This window comes from Anabrus simplex, chromosome 10, assembly GCF_040414725.1.
Source record: "Anabrus simplex isolate iqAnaSimp1 chromosome 10, ASM4041472v1, whole genome shotgun sequence".
NCBI classification, from domain to species: Eukaryota; Metazoa; Arthropoda; class Insecta; order Orthoptera; family Tettigoniidae; genus Anabrus; species Anabrus simplex.
The window spans coordinates 46353556-46373721 of NC_090274.1; the positions used below are offsets into that span (position 1 = coordinate 46353556).

Genomic DNA, 20166 nt, shown 5'->3' on the forward strand with positions numbered 1-20166 from the left:
TCAGTAAGAACATCTGACACAAAATCTGAAGATTGTGGTTTCAAATCTCATTAGTATCCAGTTGGCCATTTTTTTCTGTACTTCTCTCTATTTTTAAAGCCCAGAAAATCATTACTACATGGAAAGAACTTGTTTGATTCTTCGTCATCACACATCTCCATCATAATCAATACACTAAGGAAAAAATCGCACTAATTTTCTTTCTTTCACTCTCTTCTGGGTTAAATCTCTCTACCATTGCATTTTCTCTTGAAACGTCAATCAGCATCACACTTAATGACCACAGCAAATTTCGTTGTGAAATTAAACACGGGATCATGCTTTTATCAGCAGCTTGGTTGACAAGCACATTTGTGTCCTCCTTTAAGCGCATTTTATTAATAGGACTTGAAAGTTGAGAAAAGTCCTTTTTTTTGTCTCTCGAGTGTGTCCGAAGACGAGGCCTAACATATGTTCATTCTGCCTCATTGAAGGCCAGAAAATGGTGGGTTTTATTTGCCCTCTTTTTTTTTTCAGTGGTTTTGGCCTATTAGTCCTTTTTTAGGCTGTCTTAGCAGCTTCACCTTCTTTCGACTACATTTTTACTGTCCTTCCTCAATTTGAATCAGCGTGAATAAAATATTTATAGCCTAGATTGTAGTGCCCCAGTTCCCGACCTTAGATAGGTACCAATTATCATTAAATTCTCTTCAGCCATTTTCTCGTGATGCCCATACATACATACATAACATACATACAGGAGATGACGGAAACTTAAAAAGTGCATTTCCTTATTATTGTGGACACGACCGATACAGAAATACAATTCTTTTCGAATTCTGAGCAATGCACAGACAAAACTCTTATTTTATATATATAGACATGCACTGAATTATTTTGAATTGCCTCTTAATCTTTTCTAATAGACATACACATATGAATGTTTATACTCTGTCATAATAGGCAACCAACAATTACAAACAAACAAACAAACAAACAAACAAACAAACAAACAAACAAACAAACAAACAAACAAAATATTATTATACAGAAATTTAAAAAAAGATTGAGTGAATTTAAAAAGAACCCTGTGGATGGGGGGACGCAGACAAAAATACACCCACGGTATCCCCTGCCTGTTGTAAGAGGCAACTAAAAGGGGAAACCAAGGGATAATTGTATTAGAACCATGAAACTACTTGTAATTAGTACCACAACACGGGAACACCATGGGTCGCTTTTACTTGCGCGTAGTACCACTATGTTAGGTACTAAATAGGTTTGCGATTAGTAGCAACAGAGTGCATTGCCGGCTTCTACAGTACCTGTGATTAGTACCACTTTAGAAGCGACACCATGGTTCTGACTTGCCTATGATTAGTACTCACTATGTGAGGAACACCATGGGATAGCGCAGGTCCCTGTGGTTAGTACACGTATGTGATGAGCACCATAGGTTTGCATTGCCTGTAAATGGCGCTGCAGTGTGTGAAACACCATAGGTCTTTATTTCATGTGTGAATTTCATCACCTGTGAGTAGTACCATACTGTGTGGAATACCGCAAGTCTACGCTACTTTTGATTAGTACCGCAACATGGCAAATACCATGGTTCTAGTTTCTTAGCGTTAAGTACCATTATGAGGGGCCAATGGCTTGGATTTTGGACCCCTTTAGCCTAAAAGCATCATCGATTCAGTATTATGCTATAAACGCAGGCCCTTGGTTAGTAATACTATTGTTTCACGTCAGTTCCTGTGAATGCGAGACATTGCGGGTCGGATCCACTGGTTGTTTTAAATTCACATCAATCCATTCATTCTTCATCCTCACATTTTGAATTCTGGTCAGTAGAGGATTTTGGACTTTAAATTTGTCATTCCATTTCATCTCATTTCGTACTATTAGGCCCCTTTAAACAACAAGCATCATTATCATCATCATCATCATCATCTGAATTTTAAAAGGACATGTTGAGTAGAACTCCCCATCTCTGTCTATGAACCTGAATACACCCAATAAACAAATATCCTCTCATTTGTTGTACATAGGAGATGCTCCTGCACTTACTGCATCAACCAAAGGTGCCAGTGGAAATGTTGGTCACTATAGTGAACTGCTTCGCTGCTCTCGCCATGCATGCCGAGACTCGCTCTCGAGTCATGGATCTGGAATTCATTGAGGCCATCACTAATCTCTTACAGGTAAACAGTTTAAACTATACAATAAAAATCCATCCAGTGTGGAAGAAACATGTTGTATACCTACTCACTTTTATGAAGTATCTATTTGTTGATGGACTGATAGTCGGCGATGTCTCTGACTTCTGTTTGTATCCTGTGTTATTGTGTAGCTCTAGTATTATTTGTTAAGAAAGAAGCCATACACTTCAGTATCGATTCAGTTAATGTAACTTTAAAACTTTTCAGTCTGTTAACCCTTCAGCGACGGAGAACATTTGAGTGTCGCTTCACCCAGAGAATGGCGCCAATATTCAGATGTGAGCACTAAGAAAAAGCAGTGATCTCTTTAAAAATGCACTGTTACAACAGTTTAGCTCAGATTATTTTCAAACATTTACTGTAGAGATTCAAAAAAATGTAGTTTACACTCAATGACTTCATACACTATGTGATCAAAAGTATCCGGACACCCCCAAAAACATACGTTTTTCATCTTAGGTGCATTGTGCTCCCACCTACTGCCAGGTACTCCATAGCAGCGACCTCATTAATCATTCGACATCGTGAGAGAGCAGAAAAGGGCTCTCCGCGGAACTCACGGACTTCGAACGTGGTCAGGTGATTGGGTGTCACTTGTGTCAGAAGTCTGTACGTGAGATTTCCACACACCTAAACATCCCTAGGTCCACTCTTTCTGATGTGATAGTGAAGTGGAAACATAAAGGAACACGTACAGCACGAAAGTGTACAGGCCGACCTCGTCTGTTGACTGACAGACCGCCGACAGTTGAAGATGGTCGTAAAGTGTAATAGGCAGGCATCTATCCAAACTGCATCAGGATCCACTCCAAGTACTATGACAGTTCGGCGGGAGGTGAGAAATTTGGATTTCATGGTCGAGCGGCTGCCCATAAGCCACACATTACGCAGGTCAATGCCAAACAACGCCTCGCTTGGTGTCGTAAGAGGTTTCACAGCACTGAAAGAATTATAGGAATCCTCACCAAATGATGTCATCATGCATATCAGTGAAATGATGGTGATTTTTATTATCAATCTACATAAGAAAATGTCATACAATGATACATCATCCACTAGTCATCCACTAGAACGAAGTCTATATGCTCTCAAGCAGAAAGAGGTCAGACAATTTCAAACTCTGTAGAAAGAAAAATCAATCACTGGATTGGGCCAATTCATACATACAAGAAGGCAGAGATCATCTCTTTCGAAGATATATCATTTCCATTTCAACAACTTTAAAGATTTACAAGCTAGAATAAAATTAAGTTAGGCCTACAAGGGTCTTTACTACCATGCACGGAGGTCAGCATCAAGGGGGTTAATAAGCAGGCTCATTTAATACAAGGTTAATACAAGATCCCTTGAAGAGAGTTATACTTTAAAAAATTTCTTCTTTTTCAGAGCAATGATCCAAGTGATGCCTTGCTCCGAATTGCAGCTTGCATGTGCCTCTGTAAATACACATCTGAATCTGGAATGTGGGATGAATTCAACAAGGCTGATGGTGTGTCTAAACTGATCACCACTCTCAAGGATAGACATATGCCTGTAAGACAAGCAGCTACGTCACTACTGCAGTTTATGGCCAGTGAGAAGGGACTCACCAACTCTTTCATCAACCAGGGAGCATTAGACTGGTAAGGACCAATTATTACATACATACATTACATTATATTACATTTCATACATACATACATACATACATACATACACACATACATACACACACACACATGGGTCGAGTCATAAGTCATGGCAACTAGTTTTTTTCTCGCGATCAGGAGATGACATGGAAAATATAAGATATGCATTTGGAAATATAGGGCATGTACTTATGCATAGTGCCTGAAGACAAATTCTAACTTCAGGAGATTCTCATAGGAAAGTAACAGAACACAGGCCATTGGTAAACATTGTTTTATTATGGTATAGACAGCAAATACACAAGACTACGTACAAAGGACAGGTCTCCACTGGTTACAGACCTTCGAAATAATTACCCAAGGTCTCCACTGTTCATTGCCAGTGGTGGGACAGGCGCTGAATACCGTTCACTGCATGTGTATCGCTAAAGTGTGACACCTCTCTCCGAAATGCTGTTACGATGTCCTCTTTATTAGCAAACCGTTGTCCACGTAATGGCTTCTTGACTTTGGGGATTAGATCATAGTCACATGGGCTCAGATCAGGCGAATAAGGTGTGCATTTCTCCCGCGGAGAACTGCTATTTTAATATATGATCATTGCTCCTGCTTGTTGACTTCCATTTTGTGACACTCTCACTCACACTCTGAACTTGGGGGCATGCTTAGACCCACACTGTTGTTTACATACACCATCTAGTGGCATCATATGCAAGTACATACCGTACGTTTCCAAATGCATATCTTAGATTTTCCACATCGTCTCCTGTTCGCAAGGAAAAAAATAGTTGCCATGACTTATGACTCGACGTACGTACATACATACATAGATCTGGAAAAGGCATTCAATAATGTTGATTAGACCATGCTATTTGAGGTTTTGAAGGTGACTGGCATGAGATACCAAGAAAGAAGAATTGTCTAAAATCTGAACAAAAATCAGACTGCAGACATAACAATCAAAGGCTATGAAAAAGAATATGCATTCAATAAAGAAGCGAGGCAGGGTTGTAGTGTGTCCTCTCTCCTTTTCAATGTTTATATAGAACAGGCAGTAAAGGAATTCAAAGAGGAATTTGGGAAAGGAACCACGATCCGAGGAGAGGAAATCAAAACTCTGAGATTTGCCAATGATAGTTGTTTTATACGAGTCTGCAGAAATTTCTGAATGGTATGAACAGAGTCCTGGAGAAGGAGTACACAAAGAAAATAAAATAAATCCAAAACAAAAGCAATGGGGCACAGTCAAATGAAATCAGGTGATGCAGGAAATATTAGATTAGAAAATGAAGACCTAAAGGAAGTAGAAAATATTGTGGGTTTTTTTTTTCAGCTGTCTTTACGTCGCACCGACACAGATAGGACTTACGGTGACGATGGGTTAGGAAAGGGCTAGGATGGAAAGGAAGCTGCCGCGCCTTAATTCTCCTTCTTTGTCGTTTAGGCCTACTGAGGACTACGGGGTTCATATCTACTCTTGGGTAAAGTTGTTGCTTTCTTCTTCTTCTTCCAATACTCCTTCATTTGCTGACTATGAGCCAGCTTTCTCTCCTCAGTCCATTTAGTTCCTGTAGTCCTCTTACTTGTAAGGGACGTTGGGAAAACTCCGTGTCGGATGGCTTGACGGAACAGTAGTCGGTCATGAGTTTGTCCCAGTGGGATATCTAGTTGTTCCATGTCTGACTTAACTGACGTGATCCATTTGTTCTTAGAAGCCTTGCCTCTTCCTGTTACTGTGAATATCCTGTTGGTGAGTCTTTTGGAATCCAGATGGGCCAAGTGTCCATAAAAGGTCAGGCGCGTTTTCCTTATAGACATGACGATGTCCTCTTGGTGTTCATACAGTTCATCATTATGGCGGATTCTGCAAGTGCCTCCTTCCTCTCTGATTGGTCCTAATATCCTCCTCAGGATCTTCCTCTCTTTTAACTCCAGCTTTCTGAGTGGGCCCTTCCTGGCCATTACAAGGCACTCAGAAGCATACAGAGCAGATGGTTTGACTACCGAGTTGTAGTGTCTGAGTTTGAGGTTCTTGGAGAGGCACTTAGATGAATAGATACTACGACACGAGTGATAAGCCCTTTCAAACTTGGTACATCTGGCATCTATGGCTGGGTTCTCGCTCTGATTCGCAGAGATCCATTCTCCCAAGTACTTAACTGCTGGTACTTTTCGTATGGTAGCGTCTGTGAGAGGAATTGTATAAGGGGCCTCCTTGATAATGGTCATAAATTCAGTCTTCTGGATGCTGATTTTCAGACCAGTCTTAACCGCTACACAATAAAGACTCTGTAAGTTGTAGGTAGCCTCCTCTATATTGTTTGCCAGTAGAATGAGGTCATCGGCAAAGGCTAGGCACGGGACAATGAGGTTGTCTCTCTTGTACCCAAGCTTCAGTCCAGCTCCCGGTGGTAGCATCGTTCTCCATTCTCTAATGATCTTTTCCAGGACACAGTTGAAGAGAATGCAGGAGAGACCATCACCCTGTCTAAATCCTGTTCTGATTGGAAAGCTTTCAGATAGTTCACCTCTGAACCTGACCTTGGACGTCGTGTTCCTCAGAGTGGCTTGAACCAATCGTAGGGTCTTCCCATCCAGACCAAGTTCCCATAGTATGGAGAAAAGGGTGTCTCTGTCCACAGAGTCATAAGCTTTCTGAAAATCTACTAGGACCACCACCCAGGGATGTCCACCTTGGCTTTTGTAATTGAGAACTGTCTTAAGATTGTGAATCTGTTCTGGACAAGATCTAGTCTTATGGAAACCAGCTTGGTATTCACCTAACTGTGAGTCTAGCTGTGTGGCGATGCTATTGAGCAGGGCTACAGAGAGGATCTTGTAGGTAATTTGTAAAAAGGAAATACCTCTATAATTGTTGAGGTCTGTCTTACTTCCCTTCTTGTGGAGGGGATGAATCACGGCAGACGTCCATCCTTCAGGTAGGGACTCTGTTGTCCGTATGTCCTTTATGATTTGATGGATGCTCTGCAAAGACTGGTCATCTGCATGTTTCCACGTCTCAGCAACTATGCCGTCTTCACCTGCAGCCTTGTTCTTCTTGAGACCATGGCCTTAATTATGGTACAGCCCCAACATTTGCCTGGTGTGAAAATGGGAAACCAAGGAAACCATTTTCAGGGCTGCCGACATTGGGGTTCGAACCCACTATCTCCCGGATGCATGCTCACAGTGATGCACCCCGAACTGCACGACCAACTCGCCCAGTGATAAATATTGTTACTTGGGTAGTAGAATAACTATGCTGGCAGACGTAAGGAGGGCCTAAAATCATGGTAGCACAAGCAAGAAAGGCCTTCCTCAAGAAAAGAAATTTCCTCACTTCAGACATTGATATAGAAATTAGAAATACGTTTTTGAAGACTTTTGTCTGAAGCGTGGCACTGCATGGAAGTGAAACATGGATGATTACTAGAAACGGAAAGATACTGAATTGAATTGGTGAGAGGAAAATGATTTGGTGAAATGTATAAAGTTAACCATTGTGGTTTTATTTTTTTTTTTTTTACTGCCGGGCTGAGTGGCTCAGGCGGTTAAGGCGCTGGCCTTCTAACCCCAACTTGGTAGGTTCGATCCTGGCTCAGTCCGGTGATATTTGAAGGTGCTCAAATACGACAGCTCCGTGTCGGTAGATTTACTAGCACGTAAAAGAACTCCTGCGAAACTAAATTCCGGCACCTCAGCGTCTCCGAAGACCTTAAAAAGTAGTTAGTGGGACGTAAAACAAATAACATTATTATTATTATTATTATTATTATTATTATTATTATTATTATTATTAATTTTTTTACTGACATTTAAGTGACGAAAACTTTGGATTGTAAGATTTTAGGAAGTTTTTAAAAGATGCTAATTTTAATAAATTGATTATATTTGTAGGTAACAGACAAGGCAAAGTCATTTTAATAAGATTGCAAATAGAATAGTGTAGTTTAGTGCTCATTTAAGATATTTATGATGTATTTTATTTATGACAAATATACTGTATATTAACTAAGACATGTTTAGAACTAAATATGTGGTAAAGGTTACAAGAAGATTTGTTAAGAATAAGATTGGTGTTTATTAATAAGTGAATAGGTCCAAGAGATGTTTGGCAGTGTGAGAAAAAACCTTGAGGAAGAGGACATGTACAGTATATTAGGTGAAAGTAATTAATTAATTAACCCTTAACTACAGACATTAAAATTTTGTGCGTAGTTACAGACGTGAGGTCCCACGGACCACTACTGGAAATACGGGTTATAAAATGCCAAAGTATTAATTTTGATGTATTAACTGATGTATTGTAATAAATCACACATTACTGAATTAAAATACATAAAACATAAGCAGTTAATAGCAATATTAAAGCATCAAACATAATCTTACTTGCATGGTTGCAGTTTCTGTGATTCAAACCAAGAGGCTTTGGAAATGTCAAAGTATTTGCAGTGCTTAACACACATTTACATAACTCCATCCTAAACATGGTGTTCACACACTGGAACATATTAAGGCGCTTAGAATAATTATCACACACAACAGAAAAAATTTGCAACACTTCCTTTCATCTTATAAGTCAAACTCCTCTTCTGAGATTTTTTGTAAAATAAGTGTCTCCTTATTTAGATAACATGGGTCCATCAATTTTATTATCCATACGTCAATTCAATGCGAATGTCTGTACTTCTAAAATAAAAGTAAACTTGTGTCCTCATCCCGAGGTAGTGCAGCTGCTTTCTGGCACACTCTGAATAGAGGTGAGCTGCATGTACAATTTTGAGCATGTGCCAGCCTTCCTATCATTTTTAAATCTTTGGCAGTGCTGGGAATTGAACCCGGGCCTCTAAGGAAGGCATTCAATAGTGTTAACTATTACACTAAGCAAGTGGACATTTCACAAATGAGGAATATAAAGAATTGCACTTAGTTGCGTAACTATGGATGTGAGGTCCCAGGGACTGAGGTCGTACAAGAGTCACTTCTAGACAACACTGCCATCTTCGATCATAATGGGAACAGAGAAGACTGGAAGTTAAGAAACTAGATAGAGAAAGAGATTTTTAAGACAACTGATGCAAGTAAAGGGCAGAAAATTTGTGGCTGAATGGTCCCAGGGACCTCACATCAGTAGTTAGGGGTTAAATAAACTAAGCATTGACAAGGCTGATTTTAAATATAAAATGTGTATTTATTGGAATAGAGTTGGTGAAATTTGATGAGAAGAAGAGATAGAATGACAAGACACATCTCAAGACATCCTGGACTTGTTCAGTTGGTTTTTGAGGGAAATTTAGGTGGTAAAAATGGCAGGGGAAGACCAAAGTTTAAATATGACAAACAGATTAGAGTAGTAGTAGTAGCAGTAGAAATGAAAAGGTTAGCACAGGATAGGATGGCATGGAGGGCTGCATCAAACCAGTCTATGGACTGATGTTCCAAATGACAACACTGTTACGGATAATACACAGCCTGTTTTATCGATTTAATTTAATACTAGGATGACCCAGTTAGCACACACACACACACACACACACACACACACACACACACACACACACACACACACACACCAAAGTCATCTCCTCACAGGCCATGTAGGTTCTTGGAGGGGAGGAAGGTAAAGGCTTCCACTATCCGTAACCTCGGCACTTGGTGGGGTAGAGAGGTTGGCTCTATGCCTGGCCGCCTTTACCCCCAGGAATTAATCTGGTACTCATTTTTTGTGCAGGCTTGGTGAACCTCAGGGCCATGAGCACCTCCATAAGTGGAAATCTTGTTTCTTAAATTTTCAACCTCCTGACAGGGAACTGAACCAGTGTCCTTCCAGATGAACCGAGCACGCCTTTACCGCCTCTAAGAGGCAGCCCCTTGAAGTTGTTATGTAAGGTAGTAAATTTATTTTCATCTGAATAGCTGTAGTTCCTAAAACGGTGTACTTTCATACAGGACTACAAATCTAAACAGTATCAAAAGGGCATAGATTCTGCATTGTTTGAACTGAATTGGTTATGGTGTGCCCTTAATAAAATCATCAAAATCGAAACCTCTAAATAATCTGTCCACCACTGAGCTTGAAGAATTAACATAAGACATCTCAATGCATCTTCGAAGGAATGACCAGCCAAAGTCTTGTTTGATTTATATCAACCCTACCATCACTGACAGTACCTGTACGTGTATGTTCAGCCCTCAATCTGAAGGCTGGTTGGATCCTCAATAGCTCCACTATTAGCTATCATAGATGTCCTAGGCATCACTGCAGAAGTATACTAGGGAAATGAGGAGCGAGGTAATTTCTCATTGCCTTTCTCACAAGGCAGAAGTTACTATTACATCAGTCTGCTAAGCCCACTGAAATGCATGCACCATCTGACCCTATGAGGAACATTTTTGCACCATTCATAGCAGGGACTGGCTGCATAAGGAATGGCATTACTAGCATCGCTCATGCCTCAGTTACTTTGATATTTTCAAAGCCAAGGATAAGATCAATTAAACTAACAAAATTGTTCTAGCCCATACCAGAAGATATGGTGCACTGTAAACACATCGATTGTTCAGTCCATGAGACAGCATGGATGGGAGATGCACAAGGAGTTTCACTGCATCTGTTGTTTGTTTTTACATCCCACTAACTACATTTTAAGTTTTGCGGAGACGCTGAGGTGCCAGAATTTAGTCCCGCAGGAGTTCTTTTACGTGCCAGTAAATCTACCGACGAGGCTGACGTATTTGAGCACCTTCAAATACCACCGGACTGAGCCAGGATCGAATCTGCCAAGTTGGGGTCAGAAGGCCAGCGCCTCAACCGTCTGAGCCATTCAGCCTGGCCACTGCATCTCTCTTTTTTTTTTTTTTTTTTCTAGTTGCTTTACGTCGCACTGACACAGACCGGGGACAGGGAAGGGCTAGGAGGGGGAACGAAGCAGCCATGGCCTTAATTAAGGTACATCCCCAGCATTTGCCTGGTGTGAGAATGGGAAACTACGGAAAAGCATTTTCAGGGCTGCCGACAGTGGGATTCGAACCTACTGTCTCCCGAATACTGGATACTGGCCGCACTTAAGCGACTGCAGCTATCGAGCTAGGTCACTGCATCTCTACCAATGACTCTAATCGGAGTGCTGACATCATAGCCATCAACAGATAGGACAGTAAAGCAATGGTCTTAAATCCCACCATTCGCTTTGAAAGAGACTCAAATCAGGCTCGGGATGTGGACCTAGAAAAGCAAGCTATTTATGTTCTGTGCTTGCCTTACCTGTCAGCAAAGTATAAAATGCCTATCGATCGGTGGATTGTCAGAGGCTTGCTATTTGGGGCAAGAGGCACCCTCCTTAGTCAGACATAGACCTTACTACAAAATCTGTAAGTTCCATTCTGCAAAATAGAAAAATGAGTAGTACAGATACTGAGAGACTCTCTACAAATCATTCATTTCCATCTATACCTGAAAATATGATTAACATTCCTCTCCCACAAACCCTGGAAAAAAAGAAGATAATAACAGCATTAATAAATTAATAAATTTCCTGACAGTATTCCGGATCTGAATGGTCACACCCATCAGATGATGGACAATTTATTTCTTTAATAAATCTCTCTCTCTTTCCATGTAAAATATAAAACATTCCAATTTAAGGAATACTTATTTTATTAGTAAGCCTCCGTGGCTTAGGTGTCAGCGCACCAGCCTCTCACCACTGGGTTCCGTGGTTCAAATCCCGATCTCTCCATGTGAGATTTGTGCTGGACAAAGCAGAGGTGGGACAGGCTTTTCTCTGGGTACTCCGGTTTTCCCTGTCATATTTCATTCCAGCAACACGCTCCAATATCATTTCATTTCATCTGTCATTCATTAATCATTGCCCCAGAGGAGTGCAACAGGCTTCGGCAGCTGGCACAATACCAATCCTCACAGCTAAATGGGGCTTTTCTGACCCGGATGAATGACTGGAAACAGGCTGTGGATTTTCATTATTTTATTACCGAGTGAGAGTACGCCTCAGACGGGATCATCTTCTGCCAACAACATTCGGGTGCAATATTCTTTGGTGGGTTATTCCATCTATGACATGGGAAGAATTAAATCGCCTACCAAATTTCATGATAATCTGACATAGTTGGGTTGAAATGTTGTTTTCTATCCAATATTTGTCGGTGAATGAACATTATATTTTTGTCCTGTTTACTTTGATGAAGACAGTGAATAACTTCTGTTCTCTCCCCACAGGATGCTAAAGCAGAAGTCGACGCGTCTTGTTTGCCCGCAGTTCGAGACCGCTATAGAGGCCCTGTTCAAGAATTGCCTACCTGCCAAGTTTGCTTACATGGGCAAGTTGGACATACAAGATATAACTTCAGAGGGTTTCTACGTTACCAAGTACACCCACCACAGGTTCCCTGTTTTGGATGAGCTACTTACATCAAGAGCTTGTCCATTGTTCCCTATTTATATTGCTGTCTTCAATACCATCTCCCCAGCTGTTCCTGTGCCACGAAGTACTCCTAAACCTGGTAATGTACTCTTCATTTCCTGTTGTGACAGAGTTAGTATCAGCATTGCAGATACAAAGGACAAACTAAATAAAATATGATGTTCAAATGAATATCCAGGCAAAACTGAACATGTCAAAAAAATCAAACATCTAGGTAAGCATTGATTTTGATACAATATCATTTGATGTGGATTGAAAATAAATATAGAAAAGAGTAAAACTCTTGTTATGACTAGAGGGGAGAAAGAAGGGAAAGATCAAGTTAGACTTGCAGACAAGCCCCTGGAAGTAGTGGGAACGTTTAAATACCTGGGGAGTGAATTAATGGAGAATGCTCGACTGGATGCTGAGATTAGTAAAAGGATTCAAGCTGGAAGCTGTTTCTATCATAGTGTAAGAAACATGTTGTGGGACAAAGATGTGCCAACGGAAGCAAAGGATACTATGCACAAGATGTATTACGTACCCATAACAACTTACGGAGCAGAAACTTGGACAATGACAAAGAAGGATGAGAGTCGAATACAGGCAGCCGAAATGAAGTTCTTGAGGAGTATGATACAGAAGAGTAGAAGAGACAAAATAAGGAATGAGAAAATCCGGGAAGAAATTGGAGTGGAAAAAAATGATAGAATAGAGAAGAGCCGACTAAAATGGTTTGGGCACATAAAGCGAATGAGCAACGAAAGAATGCCAAAAAAGGTGATGGAAATGCAAATCCAAGGAAGGAGAGGCCATGGACGACCACGATTGAGATGGAAGGATATACCATCCAACGCAGCATTATAGAAAGAAACCTGGACTGGGACACAGTGTTGGAGGAGGAGTGGTGGAAAGACCGAAGAAAGTGGAGAGGAACCATATTTGCCCCTACCCGGCTACAGCTGGATAAAGGGAAATGATGATGATGATGATTATCATTTGAATCTGTTTCTAAACTGAAATCTGACCATAACCAAACAGATCTTGCTAATATTGAAGGTACAAAAATCGAGGTCTGAGCTAAGGCAGACACGACCTAATAGTGGGCCTGAACATGTCCGAGCTATCAGTCGCAGGCCAAATTTGCCACATGACTGCTGGACATCCTACTCCTTGCAGGAACAAGTCCTACTAGCTCATGAGTATATATATATATATATATATATATATAATTTTAAAAAAAGGGGTCATATATTGTTTGGCAAAACAAAACATACATTTTTATACATAGAATTATTTAATTGTTATTGATTTTTGATCTGTGCTAGTTATATGGAGAGCTTTCCTTTGTGTCAAGAGCAATGTTGTTTGAAATGTGGATGTTCAAAAGCTGCTAATAATTTATGTTTTTTCTCCTCCTGAAACTCTGGATTTGACATTCATATTTAGTTTTGCCTGGATGCGGCTGAAATGTTATGCACTTTTTTCAGTTAAAAATATTCATTCAGAAAACATACTGAATAATTTTCTGAATATCTGTATGGACCCCTTATTTTTGCAAATGTATTTTTCACACATTCTTATAAATTTTACAGTAGATGCAATGTAAGTTCCTTTTTAAAGGTTTATGGTATGATTTGTGAACCTTGTACTCTTGTGACATAGATCAAATTTTAGTAATTACTATAGTAATAATTTTTCACATATTCTTATGTAATTATTATTTTCTTTGCAAATATTTATGTATTTCACTTTTTTTTTTTTTTTTTTGATTCTGGTAAAAAGTTTGCAATGAAAACCACAATATATCCAGGACATAATCCACTAATAATCAGTCGCATTTTAATAATAGATGTATTTCAATATCAACATGTCAGTTATTGATATCTTGTAGTTCAATATATCAAAATTGATTCCTTTATGACATTTAAACATTTGTGTTCAGACTTCAGACTTTATCTGCATCCTTTAAATAGTCATTTTTTTCAAAAATTAAGTTCCCGGAAGGGAACCATAATGATTTTTACGTATTGTGAATAATAATTCAAGCTTTTTAGACGTTTTTCAACCTTCTAGTTGAATATCTATCTTATATTCTCCAATTTCCTCATCAAAAAAGTCCTCTCCAGAATCACTATTTATGAGAAAATATTCAGTTTCTTCATCAGCCCGCCTGGTGGCCATGATCGTTAAGGCACTGAAGTGAAAACGGTCTGACACCGAGGTTAGCCGGTTGGAGTCCCGTTGATCGAAAAGAAAATGTTCACCATCAGAATGTTGGCCGGCAGGGTAGGGGAGGTGGTGGTATACAATTTCTAATATCTAGATTGCGTGCCAAAAGCCTGGATTAAATTCAAAACCTCTCCACAGTGCTCATATGGAGTTAGGGCATATGACGCTGTTGATGGTGATTCGTCCGTCGGATGGGGACGTTAAGCCTTGAGCAGACCCCTTGGTGCTATTCGACAGGAGTAGACTATGTGCCGGCACCGGATTTCACCCTCACCCTACTACCATATATCATGTCATTCATTTCATCTCATTAACTCCTCTGATGAGGCTGATGTCAGCAAGGGCAGCCGGACATAAAAACCCGCCACGACAGATTCATCTCATCTCATACCCGACCCCGTAGGGAAACGGGACAAGGGTTGGAGAAACAACAACATTCAATTTCTTCATCAACAAGAGATGAATGTATTCTTCAATGTAGCTACATGATAGTGGGAAAGATGTTTCGCTCCAACAAAGCAGAAATATCATCAGACCACTTTCAAAACACTTGAAATGGAGTAATATATCTGCCATACAGAATTTTTTTGATCATTTCCATGGAAATTCAAAGCTTGACACTATATCCCGTACATATATGGGCTTTGAGAACTAGACACTGTATCAAAACATATATGTACGTGTTTGGTGGACGAGGCGGGGCATTCAGAAATGTATGTATGTATATATATATGTATATATATACGGGTTTGGCACTGTATAGGTTAACCTTCATTCCAGCTGCATAAGCCCAGATAGGAAGGAAAGCCACTGCCTGTTTCCAGTCATTTCACCGGTTTAGGAATGAATAAAGCCCCCATCTAGCGGCAAAGATAGGAATTGTGCAAGCTGCCAAATCCTGTCGCACTCCTCTGAGGCAATTATTAATGATTCATCATCATCATCATCATTATACAGTCCCAGTTTCCCGGGTACTGTTAATGAGCCTCTTCCTCTTCTTTCTATCCATATACAACTCGTCATGGAGAACATCATCTACTGTCCATCCTCTGGTAACCAGATCAACCTTGATCACGTCCATCCATCGGGTTTTGGGTCTTCCTGCAGAACTTTTCCCCTCCAGTTGTCTTTCCAAATTTATTCTGGTTGTTCTTGTAGGCTCCATCCTCATCACATGGCCATACCACTGTAGTCTGGATGTGCTGATTCGGTCTAATAGGGATGTCTTTATTCTGGCTTCTTTCCTCACCTCATTATTTCTTAACTTATCCATCTGGTCGTGGTTCATGTTTGTGGGTTACTGTAGTCACGTCCTAGTTCATGAACCATGGGCAACGGCTGAGTGGCCTAGTAAGTGGTCCTGAGAGTCGGGATACCAGTTGCTATGGAATGGGAGTGGGCATCTCGGACATATTCTGAGTCTTGGCCCTCCTTGTGCTCAGGCGGCTAGGACTATACAATCCACCGGTGGTCCATAACCCGTTAGAGGAGAGATCCTCACTTGGACTATGTGCAAGTAGGACAGCATCCTGCTTCATGAATATACTGAGCTCAGAACATTTTAAGCAAGCCTCACACCTATGGGATTAACGGACTCCCACTCCCATTTGATAGGCGAGGGACTCCTTGGAAACAACTTGGCGAACGAAATGGAATTCGATGGGGAGCTATCAATATTAATGGGGCTTATGGAAGAAAGAAAGTAGAACTGACTGAGTCAGCAAAGAGGATGCATTTGGATGTGCTAGGAGTAAGTGATATTCGGGTAAGGGGAGATAACGAGGAAGATATAGGAGATTATAAAGTGTACTTGACAGGTGTTAGAAAGGGAAGGGCAGAGTCTGGGGTAGGGCTCTTTATCAGGAATACCATTGCACGGAACATAGTTTCTGTTAGGCACGTAAATGAGCGAATGATGTGGGTAGATTTGGCAGTTGGAGGAATTAGGACTAGAATTGTGTCCGTGTATTCACCATGTGAGGGTGGGGATGAGGATGAAGTTGACAAGTTTTATGAAGCATTGAGTGACATCGTGGTCAGGGTCAACAGCAAGTATAGAATACTGCTAATGGGCGATTTCAATGCGAGAGTTGGGAATAGAACTGAAGGATACGAAAGGGTGATTGGTAAATGTGGGGAAGATATGGAAGCTAATGGGAATGGGAAGCGTTTGCTGGACTTCTGTGCTAGTATGGGTTTAGCTGTTACGAATACATTCTTCAAGCATAAGGCTATTCACCGCTACACATGGGAGGCTAGGGATACCAGATCCATAATAGACTATATCTTAACAGACTTCGAATTCAGGAAATCTGTTAGGAATGTACGAGTTTTCTGGGGATTTTTCGATGATACAGACCACTATCTGATCTGTAGTGAACTAAGTATCTCTAGGCCTAGGGTAGAGAAAGTGAAATCTGTCTGCAAACGAATAAGGATAGAAAATCTTCAGGACGAGAACATTAGACGTAAGTACATGGATATGATTAGTGAGAAGTTTCGAACAGTAGACAGTAAGCAGGTTCAGGATATAGAAAGTGAATGGGTGGCATACAGGGATGCTGTAGTAGAAACAGCAAGGGAATGCCTAGGAACAACTGTGTGTAAAGATGGGAAAAGGCGAACATCTTGGGGGAATGATGAGGTGAAAGCAGCTTGTAAACGTAGAAAGAAGGCTTATCAGAAATGGCTCCAAACAAGGGCCGAGGCAGACAGGGAGTTGTACGTGGATGAAAGAAACAGAGCGAAACAAATAGTTGTTGAATCCAAAAAGAAGTCATGTGAAGATTTTGGTAACAGCCTGGAAAGGCTAGGTCAAGCAGCAGGGAAACCTTTCTGGACAGTAATAAAGAATCTTAGGAAGGGAGGGAAAAAGGAAATGAACAGTGTTTTGAGTAATTCTGGTGAACTCATAATAGATCCCAGGGAATCACTGGAGAGGTGGAGGGAATATTTTGAACATCTTCTCAATGTAAAAGGAAATCATCCTGGTGGTGTTGCAAACAGCCAAGCTCATGGGGAGGAGGAAAATGTTGTTGGTGAAATTATGCTTGAGGAAGTGGAAAGGATGGTAAATAAACTCCATTGTCATAAGGCAGCAGGAATAGATGAAATTAGACCTGAAATGGTGAAGTATAGTGGGAAGGCAGGGATGGAATGGCTTCATAGAGTAGTAAAATTAGCATGGAGTGTTGGTAAGGTACCTTCAGATTGGGCAAAAGCAGTAATTGCACCTATCTATAAGCAAGGGAACAGGAAGGATTGCAACAACTATCGAGGTATCTCATTGATTAGTATACCAGGCAAAGTATTCACTGGCATCTTGGAAGGGAGGGTGCGATCAGTCGTTGAGAGGAAGTTGGATGAAAACCAGTGTGGTTTCAGACCACAGAGAGGCTGTCAGGATCAGATTTTCAGTATGCGCCAGGTAATTGGAAAATGCTACGAGAGGATTAGGCAGTTGTGTTTATGTTTTATAGATCTAGAGAAAGCATATGACAGGGTACCAAGGGAAAATATGTTCGCCATACTGGGGGATTATGGAATTAAAGGCAGATTATTAAAAAGCAATCAAAGGCATTTATGTTGACAATTGGGCTTCAGTGAGAATTGATGGTAGAATTTCTTGGTTCAGGTTACTTACAGGGGTTAGACAAGGCTGTAATCTTTCACCTTTGCTGTTCGTAGTTTACATGGATCATCTGCTGAAAGGTATAAAATGGCAGGGAGGGATTCAGTTAGGTGGAAATGTAGTAAGCAGTCTGGCCTATGCTGACGATTTGGTCTTAATGGCAGATTGTGCCGAAAGCCTACAGTCTAATATCTTGGAACTAGAAAATAGGTGCAATGAGTATGGTATGAAAATTAGCCTCTCGAAGACTAAATTGATGTCAGTAGGTAAGAAATTAAACAGAATTGAATGTCAGATTGGTGATACAAAGCTAGAACAGGTCAATGATTTCAAGTATTTAGGTTGTATGTTCTCCCAGGATGGTAATATAGTAAGTGAGATTGAATCAAGGTGTCGTAAAGCTAATTCAGTGAGCTCGCAGCTGCGATCAACAGTATTCTGTAAGAAGGAAGTGAGCTCCCAGACGGAACTATCTTTACACCGGTCTGTTTTCAGACCTACTTTGCTTTACGGGAGCATAAGCTGGGTGGACTCAGGATACCTTATTCATAAGTTAGAAGTAACAGACATGAAAGTAGCAAGAATGATTGCTGGGACAAACAGGTGGTAACAATGGCAGGAGGGTACTCGGAATGAGGAGATACAGGCTATTTTAGGAATGAACTCAATGGATGATACGCATAAACCGGCTTTGGTGGTGGGGTCATGTGAGGCGAATGTAGGAGGATAGGTTACCTAGGAGAATAATGGACTCTGCTATGGAGGGTAAAAGAAGTAGAGGTAGACCAAGACGACGATGGTTAGACTCTGTTTCTAATGATTTAAAGATAAGAGGTATAGAACTAAATGAGGCCACAACACTAGTTGCAAATCGAGGATTGTGGCGATGTTTAGTAAATTCACAGAGGCTTGCAGACTGAACGCTGAAAGGCATAACAGTCTATAATGATAATGTATGTATGTATGTATGTATGTAATGTAATGTATCCATCTGGTCTTCTGGATGGTGGATCTAAGAAATTTCATCTCTGATGCTTACAGTCTTTATGAATCTTTTTGTGAGGATGCACACTTCAATACCATAGGTCAATATTGGTATGAAATGGCTGTTAAACATCATCATTTTGGCCTGTTTTGGAATCATGTCATCCCATAAAAGTGTTCTTACTTGATGGTATAATTCTCATTAATGATTAACAGATGAAATGATATTGGAGTGTGTTGGTGAAAGGAAAGATGACAGGGAAAACCGGAATAGCCGGAGAAAAGCCTGTCCCGCCTCCAGCACACATCTCGCATGGAGTTGTCAAGCTTTTTTTTTTACTAACATAGCCTTCGTGTGTAGTTTTCACATATCAAAACTGCCTTTTAACATCATCTTGATGCATATTATACTTGAGATTGTCATCTTCACACACAAATTCCATTGTAGAAGACAGGCTACTTGGTTGAATTAAACCTCTAACAATGTCCAACATAATATTTTCATGAGTATTTTTTCAGTGTGTATTTATTAGCACACTTATTTACTTTCCAAATGTGCAATCTGGGCTTCCTGATGTTCCACCTTTACCTTTCTAACTTCTTTCTTCCAACTCATTTTTAATGAATGATGTTTTTCTACCTTTTCTTGATGATGATGATTGTCGTTTAAAGGGGCCTAACATCTAGGTCATTAGCCCCTAATGGAACAAAATGAAATGACAAAATCCAAAATGCATCCACTTATTATTATTATTATTATTATTATTATTATTATTATTAGCGTATGGCAAGGAAATTATGTGCATAATATACAATATATACATAATAACAAAAACATTGATTCACTTCAGGCGTTAGTGTTATATCTGAATGTCCAACTTTTCAATCCACTGTAGTGCTTCCGCTGTTGGAGATAGGAAGTCTTCCAAACTAGCTGGATAAGCCCGCAGTTGACACTCGCTTACAATGTGAGGAATAGTCTGGCGAGGGGCTCCACAGTCACATTCTGGAGATGGTACAAAGTTCCACTTGTAGAGAATCCCTGCACCTTCCGTGACCTGTCCTGA

At 40.4% G+C, this 20166-nt stretch overlaps 1 protein-coding gene across 1 annotated transcript in view; it reads left to right on the top strand.

Annotated features, from left to right (window-relative positions):
* Nucleotides 1–20166, top strand: part of LOC136881794 (armadillo repeat-containing protein 3) — a 71213-nt gene that overhangs the window by 40972 nt on the left and 10075 nt on the right. The window contains exons 7-9 of the mRNA XM_067154231.2: nucleotides 2031–2183; nucleotides 3588–3823; nucleotides 12066–12349. Of these exons, the coding sequence (XP_067010332.2) occupies nucleotides 2031–2183; nucleotides 3588–3823; nucleotides 12066–12349 (673 nt within the window). The remainder of the gene's footprint in view (nucleotides 1–2030; nucleotides 2184–3587; nucleotides 3824–12065; nucleotides 12350–20166) is intronic.